The sequence below is a fragment of the Teleopsis dalmanni genome, chromosome 1 (assembly GCF_002237135.1).
Source record: "Teleopsis dalmanni isolate 2A chromosome 1, ASM223713v2, whole genome shotgun sequence".
Taxonomy (NCBI): Eukaryota; Metazoa; Arthropoda; class Insecta; order Diptera; family Diopsidae; genus Teleopsis; species Teleopsis dalmanni.
Window position 1 is genome coordinate 178063535 of NC_051846.1, and position 17198 is coordinate 178080732.

Sequence of the window (17198 nt, forward strand, 5' to 3'; positions counted from 1 at the left end):
AAAGAAGTGAATAGAAGTGAAAAAACAAAAACAATTTTAGTTAATTTATAATTAAATTATTATAATTAAATTATTATAATTATAATTAAATTTATAAAAATTATATTTGAATATAATTAAATTATTATAATTATAAAATCTATTATTAGAAACTAAAAAACATGACTTGTTTTAAGCTTAGAGTAATGTGCTCTTTAGTTATATTATGATTTTTATTTTTATAATTCAGAGTTGAATGCGATTGAGTGCCCACTTAGGGCTAAATAAACGAAGAGTGAAGTCTATACTGATAATACTTTTTTTTAGACTTTAGGTATAGAATAAGTTAGTTATTTGTTACGTGTTCTAAACTTTATATTGTGATATAAAATTGTGCTTACAACTTAACACTTGTAACAATCGCTATTACTGCAAAGTTAATTTATATTCAATTCTATACTAAATAGCAGTATGTGTAACTTCATAACTGCTTATGCACTGCTTACACTTACAAATAACAACCCTGGTTAATACATTTTGTATGAAATATAACTAAGTGTTATATGTTACTGCACATTTAACGTGTTAATTGTTATTGTATAAACGCACTTTAAGTTCCAACTGATAGATGTCGCTATGATTTACAATAAATAAGTATTTTGCAAACTCATACATTACAATAAGCAATTTTTCCCATATCTGTTATCTGCTCAACTATTGATAACTACATAATCAAACAAAAAAAAACTTTTATGGATTAAAAAAAAATATAAGAAAATTTTTAAATTAAAAACAAAAAAAAAATAGATATGTAAATATTATTCAAATAAAATCAAATCACTTTCGTTTATATTAATATTTTCCTTTATGTTTGCTACATGGTGGGGTGTGTGGATATATGTTGTATGGTTTAACACCAATAAAAATCTAATGTACACAGAGTGGATATTGCTCAAGAGGTTTGTTTGATAAGTACACTTGCCTGTTGGCCTGGTGTGTGCAGTATTGTACGAATGAGTGAGTACATGTCACTTTGACATATTTATTGATCCTGTATTAATGGGGGCGCTCACAGAGTACCAACAGTTTCCCAATAAGCAACAAAATTAAAACAAGACAAAATAAAGATTTCAATTTTTGAAATGATGCATAAAAACAATAAACAAACTACACGATATACGAGTAAAGTATCTGCAGATATGAAGATACGTGCAGCATAGTCAAACACAACAAGAGATGAATTCAATTCCATTTGCAGTAGTACAAACAAAAATGAAAAAAAAAAAAAAGAGATGGGAAAAAAATAAACATAATATACACAAGATACAAGATACATAAGACAAAAGCAGAAAAAAAGCTAAATAAGTGATCAATAAAAGAAAAGCAGAGTAAAAGATTTGAATGGAAATGAAATGAAAAAGATTCTACAACTTTTTATAAAGTAAAATATGCTTTGGCAAGAAATAAACAAATGCAAATGGATTTTTAAGTGTAAGCAAAATAAAAAAAATAATATCCAAGAAGAAAAAAAAATATGTGAACAAAACTTTCTTTGGAGTAGTAGTATATGAACGCTGCTGAGATACACATTGATTATATTGATGTACTGTCAATCAGTTTAAAATGGCAGCAAATTGAGATAAAAATTATTTTTTTAAATGTTGACTGCCTGCCTGCCTGCCTGCCTTCCAAACTGAAACTGATACAAAGCAAATGTTGGGAGGCACAGACGACTACTTAAAGGCATAAGTGCAGCAATTAAATAAAAATTTGTTTTTCTGTTTATTTTTAATTCAATTAAATTAAAATAAATGTACTTAAGATGATATGAAATTTTATTTTTAAATAAAAATTTCACAAAATATTCTTGGCATTGTTTGCCACTTAAGCCCGCAGGCTATTTAAAACTACTACTTCACTCACAATGCTGCACTCTGTCGATTTCTTAATACACTAAATTATAACAAGTATAGCACATATACGGGGGAAAAACAACATTTTAGCACAAAAACTTAAATCTACAAAAGTGTGCTGGAGGATTCTTAAAACAATAGCCACACCATGTAGCACACATGTCCAAACAGCACTTAAGTGCATCCTTTTTCCAAACTTCGTTTAATTAAAATTTTATGTTATTTTAACAATCTTTTGCATTTCAATGCACTCAAGCAATTATATTTTCCATTATGTACAATGTATCTCAAGCATATAATATATAAGATGTGTTAGAAATGTGCTACTTTTGTTAAGAAATGAATTGGACTTAGTTCAACATGTGTGTCATATAAATGCAACTGTTGACAAATTTAAGATAAGTTCAACAAAACTAAAATATATATTTTTTTTTTGGAATATGTATATTGAAAAATGACTTTTTTTCTTTAATTTGACTTACAAGAGTGCCACTTAAGCCACATCAAATCACCGCTTTTACTTAAGAGCTATGCAGTGTGCAGTGTTGAAACAGAAATGTCACATCATCGCATAGCACATCGCATGGAATGGCAGTTGAGATACATTTACTCCTACAGCATAAATAACAAAAACGAAACGAAACGAAATTGTGACAAATTGTTTTGTATGACACAAGAGTCAACTGATATTTGATATGCCAAATTGTTGCTGGCACTTACACTAAAACTTAGCCAAAAAAACAAAAAAAAAGAATATAACAAACTGAACACATTCATATGGACAGACATTTGGAGAGGTTGCTGGAGCACTTTAAAACCCAAAAACATGTATACCAACCCACATTTGATGCCACATACTACGAGTATTACTACACGTATCTTGTAAATATTTGAACCATTGTGTCGTTGGGTTGCTAGCAACATTTACTTTTTTGGTTTGATAACTTTCGAGATTAGGTCAGTTGAGATATTTTGTTGAAAATAACGAATTAATTTTTAGCAAAGCAATGATATACCTAAATGAATTCTTTTTTTTTTCTCATAAATCTGCTGAAATTTCAGAATGCTGGGGAATTCAGTAAAGGTTTTTAACAGTTTTTTGAAGTAAAAATGTTTGGCAGACTAAATTTGTAGTTACTGAATTTTGATTAGAGATATTTACATATTAGAAGCAATTTAATAATATTTAAAAAGATTTTGTCGAATTTTAGCTAGAAAACTATATTTCGCACTTGTTAAAACCTTCTTAATTGTCTACATAAAATCTTTAAATACAAGTGAATCTATATGCTCTACATTAATAAAACTAGAAATACCAACCGAACTTAGAAAAAAAAAGAAAATTGACTTAAGGTTCACTATAGATCATAGTTTTTCAACTGTTGGTTCGCGAACTGATACTGGTCTACGCTATTAAGCATCATCACTCTATAAAATATTACATTTTCGTCTTTAGCGCTATTATTTTTAAGAAGATACATAATACTAGTCCCTGCAAAATATATTGAATATTATATTGGTCCTTATAAAGCACATTGAATATTTATCAAGTTCACAGTACGTTTAAGACTGAGCAATACTAGGTCAAAAAAAAAATTATATCTAATATTAGTTGATAGTTATATTATTATACTATATTATATTTGATTTTAACTTCAATATGAGACTTTACTAAAACTGTGGTATTTAAAAGAGAGGTTTTTAAAACCAGTAAACTACAAAAACAAATATTCTTCAGACCGTCAGAGCGACAGTCGTCGAAATGATGTGCCTGACTCCTTAACATTTATATGTAGTATATGAACTAAAAGACCTCTTCTTCGGAGAAACTTATTTCCTCACAGAATCGCTTTCACATTACTACGAGGGAGTGTAGATATAATAAAATTAGAAAATCTTGTATAAACCTTTAAATATAAATTTAAAAATGGCGCTGTGGAAAAAAAAGGGGTTGCCAAATTGTCTTCTCTAAAACCGCAACGTCGCTATTTACGTAAATGGTCGTCTTCCGAATTGGTTTATAAAGGGTTTTGTTGGAGCAAGTAATTCAAACATACCTAATCCATTGAATCTTACACTCTACTTAAACGTCATTTAAGAATAATTACTTCTCTGGTTTAGCGGCGGTATTTGGCTTTCTCATAATATGCAAAATTTTACGTCAGGGGTAGAGAGCTAAAGACCCAAATTATAATTATTGACTTAATTTTCTATTTAATATTGTTATATTATAAGGTCTAATTTTTTAATTCTATTCTATACGATTGATAATTTTGATTGTTATAAATTTATTTAATTACGTTTAATTAAAAATTATTCTTTTTGTTCGTAATTAAAATATTCTACTCTAAGATTTAGACTAAAAAAAATGTGTACTAAATTTTTCTCCTATTTTAAATCCCTCGTATATTTAGTTCAAAGCAATTTTTTCTAAAAAATAAATTAATATTTTTAATTTAAAAATAAAATTATATCGCATCTGAAATTTTTGTCTAAATATTTTATGAGTCGTTAGCTTCTATCTATTCCCATTGTGGTTTTATCTTAAAGAATGGCAAATTAAAATAAAAAAATTTCAATTTATTATGCAAAAATATTTTATAAATCTCTGTTAAAGTTTGCCAATAAAATTATCATAAAAATCATGTTGCTACGATTTTTAATCTTAATTTTTTTTTTATAGGTTAATCTTTTTGAATATTTTTATGTGGTCATAAATCTCATTTTCTGTACATTGAATTAAACACAAATGTTTTGGTATTAAATTATAGAAAAGCTAAAAGTGATAATGGCTACTTTAACTACAGTCAACAAAAACCAATGCCAATAATAAAAAAAAAATTAAGAAAATATATTTAATAAAAATGTTAATGGTACATATTAAAATGAAATTATGTATAATAAAAAAATTTATAACAAAGAAAAAATAATAATAATAATATTTTGGCAGTTATAATCTAAAGCAATTTTGATGCCATATTATTAGTTATTAATAATAACTTGTTATAACGAAAATTATTAACAATTTGCCGCTTTTACACAGTATTATATATATATAAGACTTCTTATAAACTCTTCGTTTAATGTATGTATACAAATGTTTTCATATTAATCAATTTTTATGTCAATCATATGAAAATTTGTATAATTATATTTAAATATGGGTTTAGTTGTTGTTTTTGTATACAAAATTTCCTTACCACACTTGTCGAAATCGAAATATTATTTAATACTAAATTTATGCGTATTTTGTTTGTTAATTAGATACTTAAATAATATAATAATCAATAATTATAATAGAGTTAAGTACACAATTTGCTATGCAAACAAGCTTGTTAATTATGTTTCACATATGTAAATATTGTATATATCTAATATGTAGTATAATATACTATAAATATATTCCTAACTAGCACACACAGAAAATGTATCTCATAAATGTATCTAGCAGGTGAGACTGCATAAATTATTTAAATTAAATATACAAAATTGGGGAAAATTGAAATTAATTTCTCTAAATTTTAAAATCAACAAACTATTTTTGTATTTGTTTTTTGGTTGTATTTAGTTTTTTTTTCTTCGGATTTTTTTTTTTTGTTATGTTTTTATTTAAATGAAAATATTTCGATCTATGATTTTGTTAGACGAATGAAATTGTTTTTGTTGTTATTGTTTGTCTCTCAATATATGTAACAAAAATTGAAAAGAAAATTTACATAAATTTCAAATTTATTAAATGCTATTTTATTTAACACAAAAATTTCGGAACTCAATCACACAACACAATAAACTCAACTCAAACTGATGTTTATCTAAAACATTTTGACAAGCTCAGCTTGTTAACTTTAATGTATTTTATGTATTTTCTGTACAAAATATATTATTTTAAATTGCTAAAATATGCCCAGCACCGGCTTCTGCCCTGATGTGTCCGCTGCCTGCCTGCCTGCCTCTACTTGTATCTTTATATTTCCCATATATTTTGATTTTTGGGAGCACTTTCCCGTAGTGCTCCATCTCTCGTACTCATACCCGTTCTCGGTATTTATAAAGTTGTAAGCAAAGTTATGCGTATTTTGTTGTCATAAATTTGAGAAGTTTAGCATTTTATTAGAAAAAAAAATTAAATCTTATTCTTTTTTTTTTGTTTTACTTTTGGTTACTATCAAAATGAAAAGTTAAATTATAACTTAAAAAATTTTTATCTCTCCTTTATATAGAGCATGTTTAAATATAACACACAATAGTTATTGTTATAGATAGAAGTATCTATCGAAATGCATCACATATACGACAAAAACTAATATCAACACAACTGGCATTGCATTTCATATAAAACCAACATATCATATATCATATCTATATATAAACATTAAACATTGTTTTTATTAATTTTCATTTACAATAAAGATAAATTTTTTTCTTTAATATTTTACTTTTCATTTAAACCAAAGCACATATTTTATTAAATAAAAAATTTATTTGCATAATATTCATTCATTTCTGTTAGTTAAATAATATTTTTGCTGCTTGTTCTTATTTATTGTTTTTTGTGCGCTCATTTCATTTCCATTTCAGTATATATTTTATATTTGCATATATGAAAAATATCATATAAACATATTTAAAAAAAAAAAATTTTTTTATTCAATTAAATAATAATAATAAAAATTATTTGCTTAATATTGCTTATGAAATTTAAATTAATTAAAAAAAATAATATTTTTTTAATTAAAAAATAAAATAAAATAAAAATTTAAAAAAAATTAAAAAAAATTTAAAAAAAAAACTTGAACAAAATAAAATTTTATTTAAAATTTTAAAAATTAATTTAAATAAAACTAAAATTCTTAAAAAAGAGAAAAAAACGGAATCAAACACAACTTCTTTCTTTTTTCTTCTTTTTACGTTACAGATGTGCATCACACCACCTAATATCAATAGTTATATCCCAGAAGCGTTCAGTTTTCTGGTGAGTGCCAAAGATACTAACTTAACTAAAACAACAGCTTTTCAAATTTAGCTTAAGTAACTTTCAAATCAGTTTGCTTTTTATAATTAAATATTTTTTTTTTTTAATTGTTAAAAATCAATGCTTATATATTCAAAATCATATAACATACAAAATCATTTTTACTATCAAATTTTTTTGTTTTTAGTAATACTCTTTAACCTTATAGCCTTTAGAAATATTTTCTTTATTCTATTAAAATTAAAAAAAATAATCATTTTTTTATTAATTAAAAATAATTAACATTCAAGTGTATTCAGCGTCCGCGCCGTATGCAAGGATAATAAAGTTTCTTTTGTATGAAGGCTCGTGAATTAATAAATTCGTTGCTATTTTTGGGTTTTTGTAAACAAAATTTTCTTATTAAGAGTTTATGCTTTTATAGATGCTTTTTCGTTACTATTGCATGGCTAAATTGGATTACTAAATTTTTTTTTTTTGCTCCTCAAACAAATTTTCTATGCTTTTCATTACAATCCTTGAATTAGTTCAAGTGCTTTTAATTGAAATTATTTTTGCCTCTTTATTAAAATCTTTTTCAATTCATTAAATTTATCTTTTAAATTTGAAGAACAAAAAACAAAAATATTTTTATTATTATGATTCCTTTTAGATATTTTTATCAAATTAACTTTGTATTCATTATATTTACTATATAGTTATAAAGATAAATTTGCTTAATTAGTTATTATAACGTTTGAGTCTGGGTTCACAAAGAACACATAAAGAGCATAAAAAGAAGTTCTAACGTAGAAACTCTGCTGTTGATGTTTTTATATGATGAAAGTAGCATTAATCATATTGATGATATAGAACATAAATCAATAGGGTACTAGACTCCAAATTCAGTCAGCCCAATCAGTGGCATGCTATCACCGGTTGATGTACAACCGAATAGTCAATCTCATCCTTGGCCGCAACTATGTCAATGTCAGTATATCATTAGTCATTGTCAACGCATAAGGGACTATAGATCTTCTAAAGAGTTTTTCTCTCAAATACTCCCTAACGCCTACAAATCACTGTTGGTAATTGTTTAAGCCTTGACATGCCTTGCCTTCAAAGGCATCTATAAGAAACTTATTAAACGTGATTTTTGTTTATCGAGAGAGAATTTTGTTTTTCAATTGCCTACTTAACCCGAAGTAACATCTGTTAGAAAGAGTGACTCTTCGTTGAATCTCTCGGCTGACCTCATTTCTAAACTAAAGAAATTTACCGTAATATTATGTATTACAACTTATATTAAAAGTAAATTTTTAGTTGATCTTGATTTCTTTGCGCTTAAAATTTTCTGTATTATATATTTGATATAGAATATATATATAATGATAATATAATAGAATAATATGTATAAATATTTATATGTCTACACCCCGACTGGTAACGAAAATATAAACATCTGATAAAATAAATCAGAAAATTTGGTACATTAAGTTCAGAAACCATAGAAATTCAAAATTTCGTCTGCTATAATACCTCTACCAATATCTAATATCCAAGATTTCTCAATTGTATATATGTTTATTTCGATATAAACATTTATTAATTATTATTCATAACCATAAATTTAAATAATCAAGTAAATATCTTATTTTGATACTTTTTATTATGTTATACATAGTTCTGTTTTCAAGAAACGTTCAAACGTTTCTTGTTTGCAATCAAAAACTTAAAGAATTAAATTTTTTTTCAAAGCTCTTAAAAATGAATTTAATTTAAACCATTAATCAGTCCATTAATCTTCAAACGATGAAATCCTTATAAAGATTTGCTGTCTTCTATCAGCAAACTGCTCTGTATTCTGCTTTCCTTAGGCAAAAATATTTCTTTTAAATTTATTTAAAAAAGAAAAATATAAAATAAATAAAACTTGCACTAAACGTAAAAGTTTATTTCTAACTTAACAATAAATATATATAAAAAAATATATACTACAAAGTGAAACCATTTTAAAGTCCATATTTTCAAGTACACGTACTTACCAAACACACACATAGAGGGAGCAACGCCAGTGGCAGCAGCTTGCCAATCTGAAGTTCTACGCAAACAGTCTGCAATTTACCGAATTCAACCGAAAATATGCAAAAATATATATTCAATGGTAAAAATTCTAACCAAAAATATAAAAACCAAAAAAAAGCAAAATTTTAGAATATAAATTATATACTAAATTTACTTTTAAATAAATGTGTCTGAGTCTCTTAAGCATTTAAATGCAATAACAACAATATTAGTACGAACTAACGAAATTGCGAGCAACTAAACCAAGGAATCGCAACCAATGAACCAAGCAACCAACCGACAACTGTTGATTTGCATGCCAAAATACTCGCTAGTACGTACTTAGCGCCACAACAGCAACAACGAGTGAATATGGTCTTTTAAGTGTTTAAAATTTTCAAATTTCAACTTGAACTATTTTTAAACAAATAAATGAAAAAGAAATATATACTTTTTATTATTATTATTATTTTTAGTTTTAGAATTTTTGGGAAAACTTTTTAAATTTGCGTTTTGCACACGACATTCAAGCGAAAGCAACACATGAGAAATCCCAAAAGCGAGGATATGCGATTGCATATCCTTGTAATGGCTGCAAAAGTGTTTCCGCTTGCGTTTAGTATGTCGTTGCGGTGTTGGTAAATGGCAGCGATACACTCGTCTGCTCCTTTCCAAGCACATCATGCAATTTCGTTAACTTTTCGCTGCATATGCAACGGCGCATACACACTTGTTACTTAGTATACCATGTGTATGTGTGTGTGTATGTGTGCATTTGAAGGATATGAAGTGCAACCATTTTGCACAAAGCATATTAAAATTTGGTGCAAAATATTTGTGCTGGAAGGCTGCTGCTGTTCTGTTCAACTCCAAATGACTTTGGCATTAACAACGCAAGCAAGTGTTGCATATATCCTTGCTATATGCTTTGTACTATACTTGCTAACGCGATATTCTGTTCTGTTTCTGTTAAAGGATGTGTAGTAGAGTTGTCTTAAGGAAAATGTGCGTGTTTGTTGCTTTTGTTGACATTTTGTTGTTTTAAAAGCAATTGACGTGTATATATATAAAAGAAGAAAGAGTAATAACGTTTAAGCAAGTGTAAATTAACTTGACTTCTTGTTACTTACCAGATTTCTTTATGCATATTTCAGTTATTTATTATTTGTTAATTTCAACACCAGAGGAGTGAAATATTGTAAAAATTGCAATAAACACAAATTTACTTAATTAAAATATAAATATTACTCCTGTACCTACCTATTTTGAATATTAAAAAAATATTACATGCGTTTATTTAAGATGATACCTGTAAGACCTAAACCAGGGATACTATTTTAAGTCAGTAATAGTGTAGATTTTTCAAATACTACAATTTAATTTTTAGATCAGTTAGCTAATTAACAATGACTCTAAGTTTCAAATTTGACAGGGTATAAGAGTTTAATATATAAGAGTATTTAAATATAAGAGTAAATAAATATAAGAGTAATTATATATAAGTAATTAAATATAAGAAATATTTAGAAAAACTACACTTATTATTGGTATTTAGAGATATTCCATTAAAATATTAATAATTTTTAAAAAAATAATTAAAATTTCGTTGTTGTAATTTACTACTATTCAAAAAATTCTCTATTTAAAAATAAAATTTTAATCAATCGACTTTATAGCTATTGCGGATACCACAAACTATCTATCATCAATAGTCTTAAGAAGCATATTTTGATATAATTGCCTTTATATAGGTTTTAGACTGGAACTGTTAAAAATTGAACCCTATCTAAGTTTGATTGCGACTGACTTAGACTTTTACTATATGACTTCACAAACATGGGATTAGAAATAAGCCCCGATATGGCTTCAATTGAACTTATTAAAGTCGGTTATCTTAAATCAAAAAATACTATTAAACTAGTCTCAAATTATTAGATTAGAAATTTTTCAATAGGACTAGTACCATACATCTTATAAGTCACAACATATAATATCTTACTCTTTTTTACAATAATAAATAAATAAATTCTGTATTCTCAGATTTCAATAACCTCAACTCATGTAAAATTACATTTTACGTGCAATTTCCATTCCTAAAATATAAATAAAAAATAAATATTTATATAAATTATATATGCTTTGTTTACGTTATTTTGTTTTTTTTTAAATATATCGCATGAAGGCATCATATAGTGAAAAATTGAATCATTTAAATTGCCTACAACAAACTGCATTCAACAAAGTTGAAGTAGGTTAAACGCTACTTAAACGAACTTTGAACTCCCAAATAAAAATTTGCTGCTGTGTTAATGAATGAATTTACAGGAAAAAATTTAAATAAAAAGTTAAAAATTGAAAAATATTTATAATTACAATAAAGTTTAAGCTTCTCTTTTCAAAATTTACAATAATTTAATTTAATTTACTTTAGTGACTTAATTTGATTTAATTTAATTCGTGAGAGTTCAAATGACAGAACTATATATCTGAATTATCTTATATCTTTTTTTCATATATGAAAAGTATTTTTCTTTAGTATATCTACAATTGAGCTGATCAATTCTTCGCGATCTAAACATTTTTCATTATATGTTTTTTTGGAACTTTTTCCTAATAGACTAACAGAGATTATTATTATTACTGAATTGATAGATTGCACTAGGATCTATATATCTCTTGTAACCCCTTTATGAATTTCTATTCTTTACAAATTGTATTAAACCTTTTTTAAACTGTCATATTCTCTGATCTAGTGACACTCTTTTAGCTGTTCCTTACGTTATGCTTTTAGAAATCAGTGCCTAGTAAGTTCATAACACGTATTTTATGGTCTCATGCTCTCACCCCTGAAACCTACAATCTATTTGACTAAGTTTCTAGTTTTGTAACACACGTAATACGCTGTCAAGATTTCTGTAATGACTCTTAATTTGTTTTTATTTAGTAGCATATTATCCTTAATTTTCATTAATTGTATCATTTATGAAAAAATTAATATCAATTATATTATACTCAACTGTGTTCTTACACGATCACAGTGTTCCACTTAACTCGCTGTCTATATACATGTTGTTCATGTATTTATCTAACTTATATCTATAAATGGTATGAGAATGATTATTTGTGCCTTTATAGGGGTGTAGTTCTCTGATCCTTTAAGTGCCCATGCGTCTACTATTATCGTCTACATTGTCGGGTTATTATATATAATTAAAGTCAATTAAAATGTATACAACTGTACTCTACATAGTTTCAATTTGTTGCTCCACTGGGTACCTACGGCTCTATTATACCTTATCTGATTAATATTTATTTAAAAAAATTGACTAATATTTGCACCACATTGTTCTAACATAATCACAGTACTATGTATATCTCTCTTATATAGTATCTCTAATCATCTAATAATTATTTTAAAATAAAAACATTAGCATACATTTTAATGTATAAATTTAATATATTATTATTTAAAAAAGAAAATTATTTTTACTGATTAAAATTAATATATATTATTGATATTCAGATGTCTGAGTTGGTGAATCAGCACCTTTACTCTATTTTATCTGTGGACAGTTTTAAGTCACACTAAGAATAACTGAATACGGGGCTTTATAATATGATGGATCTGATGTCTTTGTAATCTATATCTAGTAATTAATCTAATAAAATAGAAAATAAATAAATATAGTATTTTATCTTAATTTTTTATACTTTAATATAACATAATATTAATATATGAATATTTATTTAATACTTAACATAAATATGTTGTTTTATATAATAAAAACAATTCAAATGAAATATATAATATTAATTCTAAATATGATTTTCTTTATCTTAATTTTAGTGTTGGAATAATTGCGATCAACAACTGGGTCCTTTCCCACTGAACATCAATTCAGCATTACGGCAAGGCTCATTGGTACTCACTGATATTGCTTGGGATCAGGCAATTACAAACGCATCCAAGCAATGCTTAGTCACTTGGGAGGTCTCCGGAGGCGGTCTAATGGGCAATCTGTTGACTGATAGTTCCACTGTTGAATTATCCCTTTGGTCAGATACGGTTTATCACGTACAAGTTACGTGCAAGCATAAGGTAAGCACAAGAGAATTCACTATGCCTACATCATACACACACTCATATAATTGAATAGCAAAATGTTGCAAGCAAACAAAAACAATTGTTAGCAACATTAGTGCCAATAATGCAATGGTTGCTGAACAGAATTAGACTTAAACTTAGAACTTTGATCACGCTAAGGCTTAGAGTAGAGAACTCGTTTTTAGTGTACAACAAAAGTAAGAGAACACAGTCATTGGCATTGTTTTAAGGAAAAATCGTTCGTGCTACTGTTTGTGGCAACATTGCAATTTTTGTTGTTGGGTAGACAAATGCATCTCGTGGCAAAGATCTTCAACACTTGGTGTGAAAGTAACAATAATTGCCTAATTACAACAACAAACAAGCCATCAGTTGACTTAAGTTTAGTGTACACTATAGTGTTATTATATCAGTTAGTCGTATAAGCTCTGGCTAATTTGTTGTTGCATGCCTTCAGTTGCATTTGTATTGCATGTTGCCAAGGCTTTGCTGCAGGCCTTGCATGCTGCATGCATAAGATACTTTTTTTTATTGCATTTTTTGCTTAAAACAAAAATTACAAAAAAATGTACATAAAAAAGTAAAGCCTTAGGCTTGAAGAGAATATAAAACATAAATTTGGAAGCAGTAAAATTATTAGGTTACGTCGTCAAGAATTTTGCATTTGGCTACTATAAAATTTTTGCAAAAAGAAAAAAAAAATTTTTTCAATAATTTATTATTTTAATTTATATATAAAAATGTTATTTATAAAATTTCTTGTAAGTCGAATTTTATGTGCATAAATTATATAGCATTTAACTTTTAAACTTAATTATTATAATAGTTATATGCATATATAACAAATTTTTTTAATTTTTATTATATTAAATTATATTCCAATACAAATTTTTTTTTGTTTTGTTACTTTTGCTTATATGCAATGATGAACTCTTCATCTTTACCGCAGCATCATTGCGTGCACGTGATTAGTGAGTCTACGTTCCTGACATGACACGCAATTATAAATGATTTGCTGCACTGCAGCCGAAAGTAAATCATATCCTTGTTATTGTTGTTAATATTTGTACACTAATTGACGTAGGAATAATTGATCGATCGGACATCCAAGTGGATGTTGCTGACATGAGCGATCTTTAGCACAGCACAAATGCAGTTGAAAAGTGCATACGTGCTGTCCATCCATCCATATATGCCCACTCAAAATTGCATGTAACGTTTTAAAAGAACCAAAAATAAAATAATAAAAAAAATGTTTTTTTTTATTTTCCTGTTGAAATTAAATTGTTTAACGAGAAAAGGACATAAAAAAACTTCAAGTAGTTTTTAACTGGTAAACATGAAATCAATATCCAAGTCAAAGTACCTTTCAACAGTTTTACTTCACCGCATAAAATTATTTACGACTGAAACATTACTAAAAAAAAGAAAACAAAATAATAAAAAAAACATTCTTACTTGTTTTAATTTTTAATTGTTATTATAAAATTAATTTTATTTATTAATTTTCTTTTTATTTTATTTACAGGAAACTGGTGGCATGCGTCGCTCATATAAACTGATCGTGGACACACACAAATTAAGCGATAGCATTGCAACTGGCATGCAAGAGATAACTCTAAGTAATGGCATCACAAAAACTTTACCCAATATATATAGCAACGAACTGTCCAATTCAGCTGAGACAGATTCACGTATGCGCATACTAAAGGATAGCTCAAAGGATTTCCTCACTCCTTACAATCCAAATGCCAATGTAGCAAATACCAAAGATAATACAAATAACGTTGATAATAGCATCTCAAGCAGTTCGTCCACTACAGACAAGAGTAGCAGTAATATCAATAGCAACAGCATTAATGCCAAAAAGGATAATACATTACATATGAATTCAGTGCTGCGGACCAAACTAATTGCACCAATGGTGCCAGCTAAACCAACAGATTTCCTAACACAAAGCATGGTCTTTGCTGTTGTCGGTGCAGTTGTCGTTTTCTTTGGTTTACTGACACTATATGCATTGACAAGACCTGCACGCAAAGATGTACCTGCTGGCGCTAGTGCCATTGATAAGGAAGTTCTGATACACAGCGAACTGCTACCAAGTCAAACAACAGCTGCCAAACAACAAGGAGCACATACAGTCATATCCGCGGCTGCGCTGACAACAGTTGCCGCTGACACACGGACGCTGCATGTGTAAATGGCATATGCGTGTCATGTATATAATGTAATGTCTGTATGTATTAGTTTGTAAATATTTGCTTCAAAACATAAATTATTTAAATAATTAATTAATTAATAACTTTTAAAAAAGTTCAGTTTTTGTTATTTTCGAATTTAGATGTGATGTAAATTTAGCTATTTTTTTTTTCTTAGAACTGTAAATAATATAAAACATATATATTTTTAATTATATATAAATATATATATATGTTCTCATATACATATGTATATGTAATTATGTATGTATATGTTATATATAATGTATGAGTTTGTTAAAAGTTTTTGTAGGATCAATTGTGGTATTGATTCATTAAAGGTATGGAGCGCGTGAATAGCAATATTAGTATTTAGTATTAAAATTAATAAATATTAATCAAAAATTATTGAATGAAATCTTCAGATAATGTTGTTAGTAATGGGCAGCCAATTATATTGTTCTAGGGACTTTATTATGACCAAAAAAAAAATTATTTTGTAAGGTTATGATCTCTTTTACCTACAAATTGAGTTCTAGCTGAGCCCATAACTAGAATGTTGGCAATATTGATAAATAATACATATTCTTTAATATTTTCTTATATATTTTTAAAGCTTTATTTTAATTTTTAAAGCTTTGTATTAATTTTTAAAGCTTTTTAATTATTTGCAAAGCCTTTTATTAATTTTGAAAGGTTTTCATTAATTTTTACAGTTTTTTTTTTATTTTAAAAGCTTTTTAATATATTTTCTCTATTAAATACTTTTTTCTTTTTATAATAATAATAAATTCCTAAAGATTCGATACAAAAAAAAACCGTTAAAATTCGTTTTGTTTTTGTTTGTCATTATCATTCATGCCTTATATATTTAAATTCCTTTTAAAATATATCACCTGTTATATTTCGTATTATTCTTTTTAAAATTTTTTATATTATTTTTTTATTTTCTATATTATTTTTAAAATTAAGTTTACATGCCTTTCTACATAAATTATTGTATAACGTCTCATAAAATGTTTTTTAAAATTTATCTATTAATTGCCTATTATATGCTATTTCCAATATTTTAATTTATAATTTTATTTTTAATGATATGCATTATTGAAATATATTATTTTTTTTCTTTATTAAACCATACGAACTCATATTATATTTTAGATTACTTAAAAGTATTATTTTTTGTTTTTATTATTTAATTTTTCACATTAATTCGTATTTTATTTTTATGCTATATTCTATATAGCTTTTTATATATATAACTAAGCTTTTTTTTTCTCTAAATAATTTTTAATTTTCTTAGTTTCATACTATTCATTATTTAAATATTTAATATATGTAATATAAGTCTTACTCTTTCATAAAACTCTACAAATATATTAGCTCATGTATACTTTTATTTTGAAGAAAACAATCATAAGTTTCATATTATATTGGAAATTATACTTACGATCTTATTTTATATTTTTTTATACATATTTTCCATATTTTTTTATATATTTTCTTCACATATTTTTTTTTTATACGCTTTTATATATATTTTTTTTATATATATTTTTTTTATATATATTTTTTTATATATTTTTTTTATATGTGTTTTTTTTATACTTATTTTATATATTTTTTTTTATACTTATTTTATATTTTTTTTATATTTTATTATACATATTTTTTTTTATATACATATGTTTTTAATTTTATTATACATATTCTTTTTTATATATATTTTTTTTATATTTTATTATACATTTTTTTTTTATATACCTATATTTTTAAAATTATTTATAAATTATTTATTTATTTCATTTTTATGCTACTATATATATAATTTTGTATACTGCTTTATATTTTATTTTTTATTTTATTACCTATTTTGTTTATTATTTAATGCTTCTTTTATATCATAAATTATATTTTTTATTATTTTCTGCATTATTCAATTTTTTTTATTGTATTGAAGACCTCAAAAATATTGCATATAACAA

At 25.8% G+C, this 17198-nt stretch overlaps 1 protein-coding gene across 1 annotated transcript in view; it reads left to right on the forward strand.

The window, feature by feature from the left end:
* LOC119670410 overlaps window positions 1-15388 on the forward strand; it is a 75302-nt gene extending 59914 nt beyond the window's left edge. The window contains exons 3-4 of the mRNA XM_038080657.1: window positions 12755-13006; window positions 14541-15388. Coding sequence (XP_037936585.1) covers window positions 12755-13006; window positions 14541-15215 — 927 coding nt within the window. The 3' untranslated portion in view covers window positions 15216-15388. The remainder of the gene's footprint in view (window positions 1-12754; window positions 13007-14540) is intronic.
* The last annotated feature ends 1810 nt before the right edge of the window (window positions 15389-17198 follow it).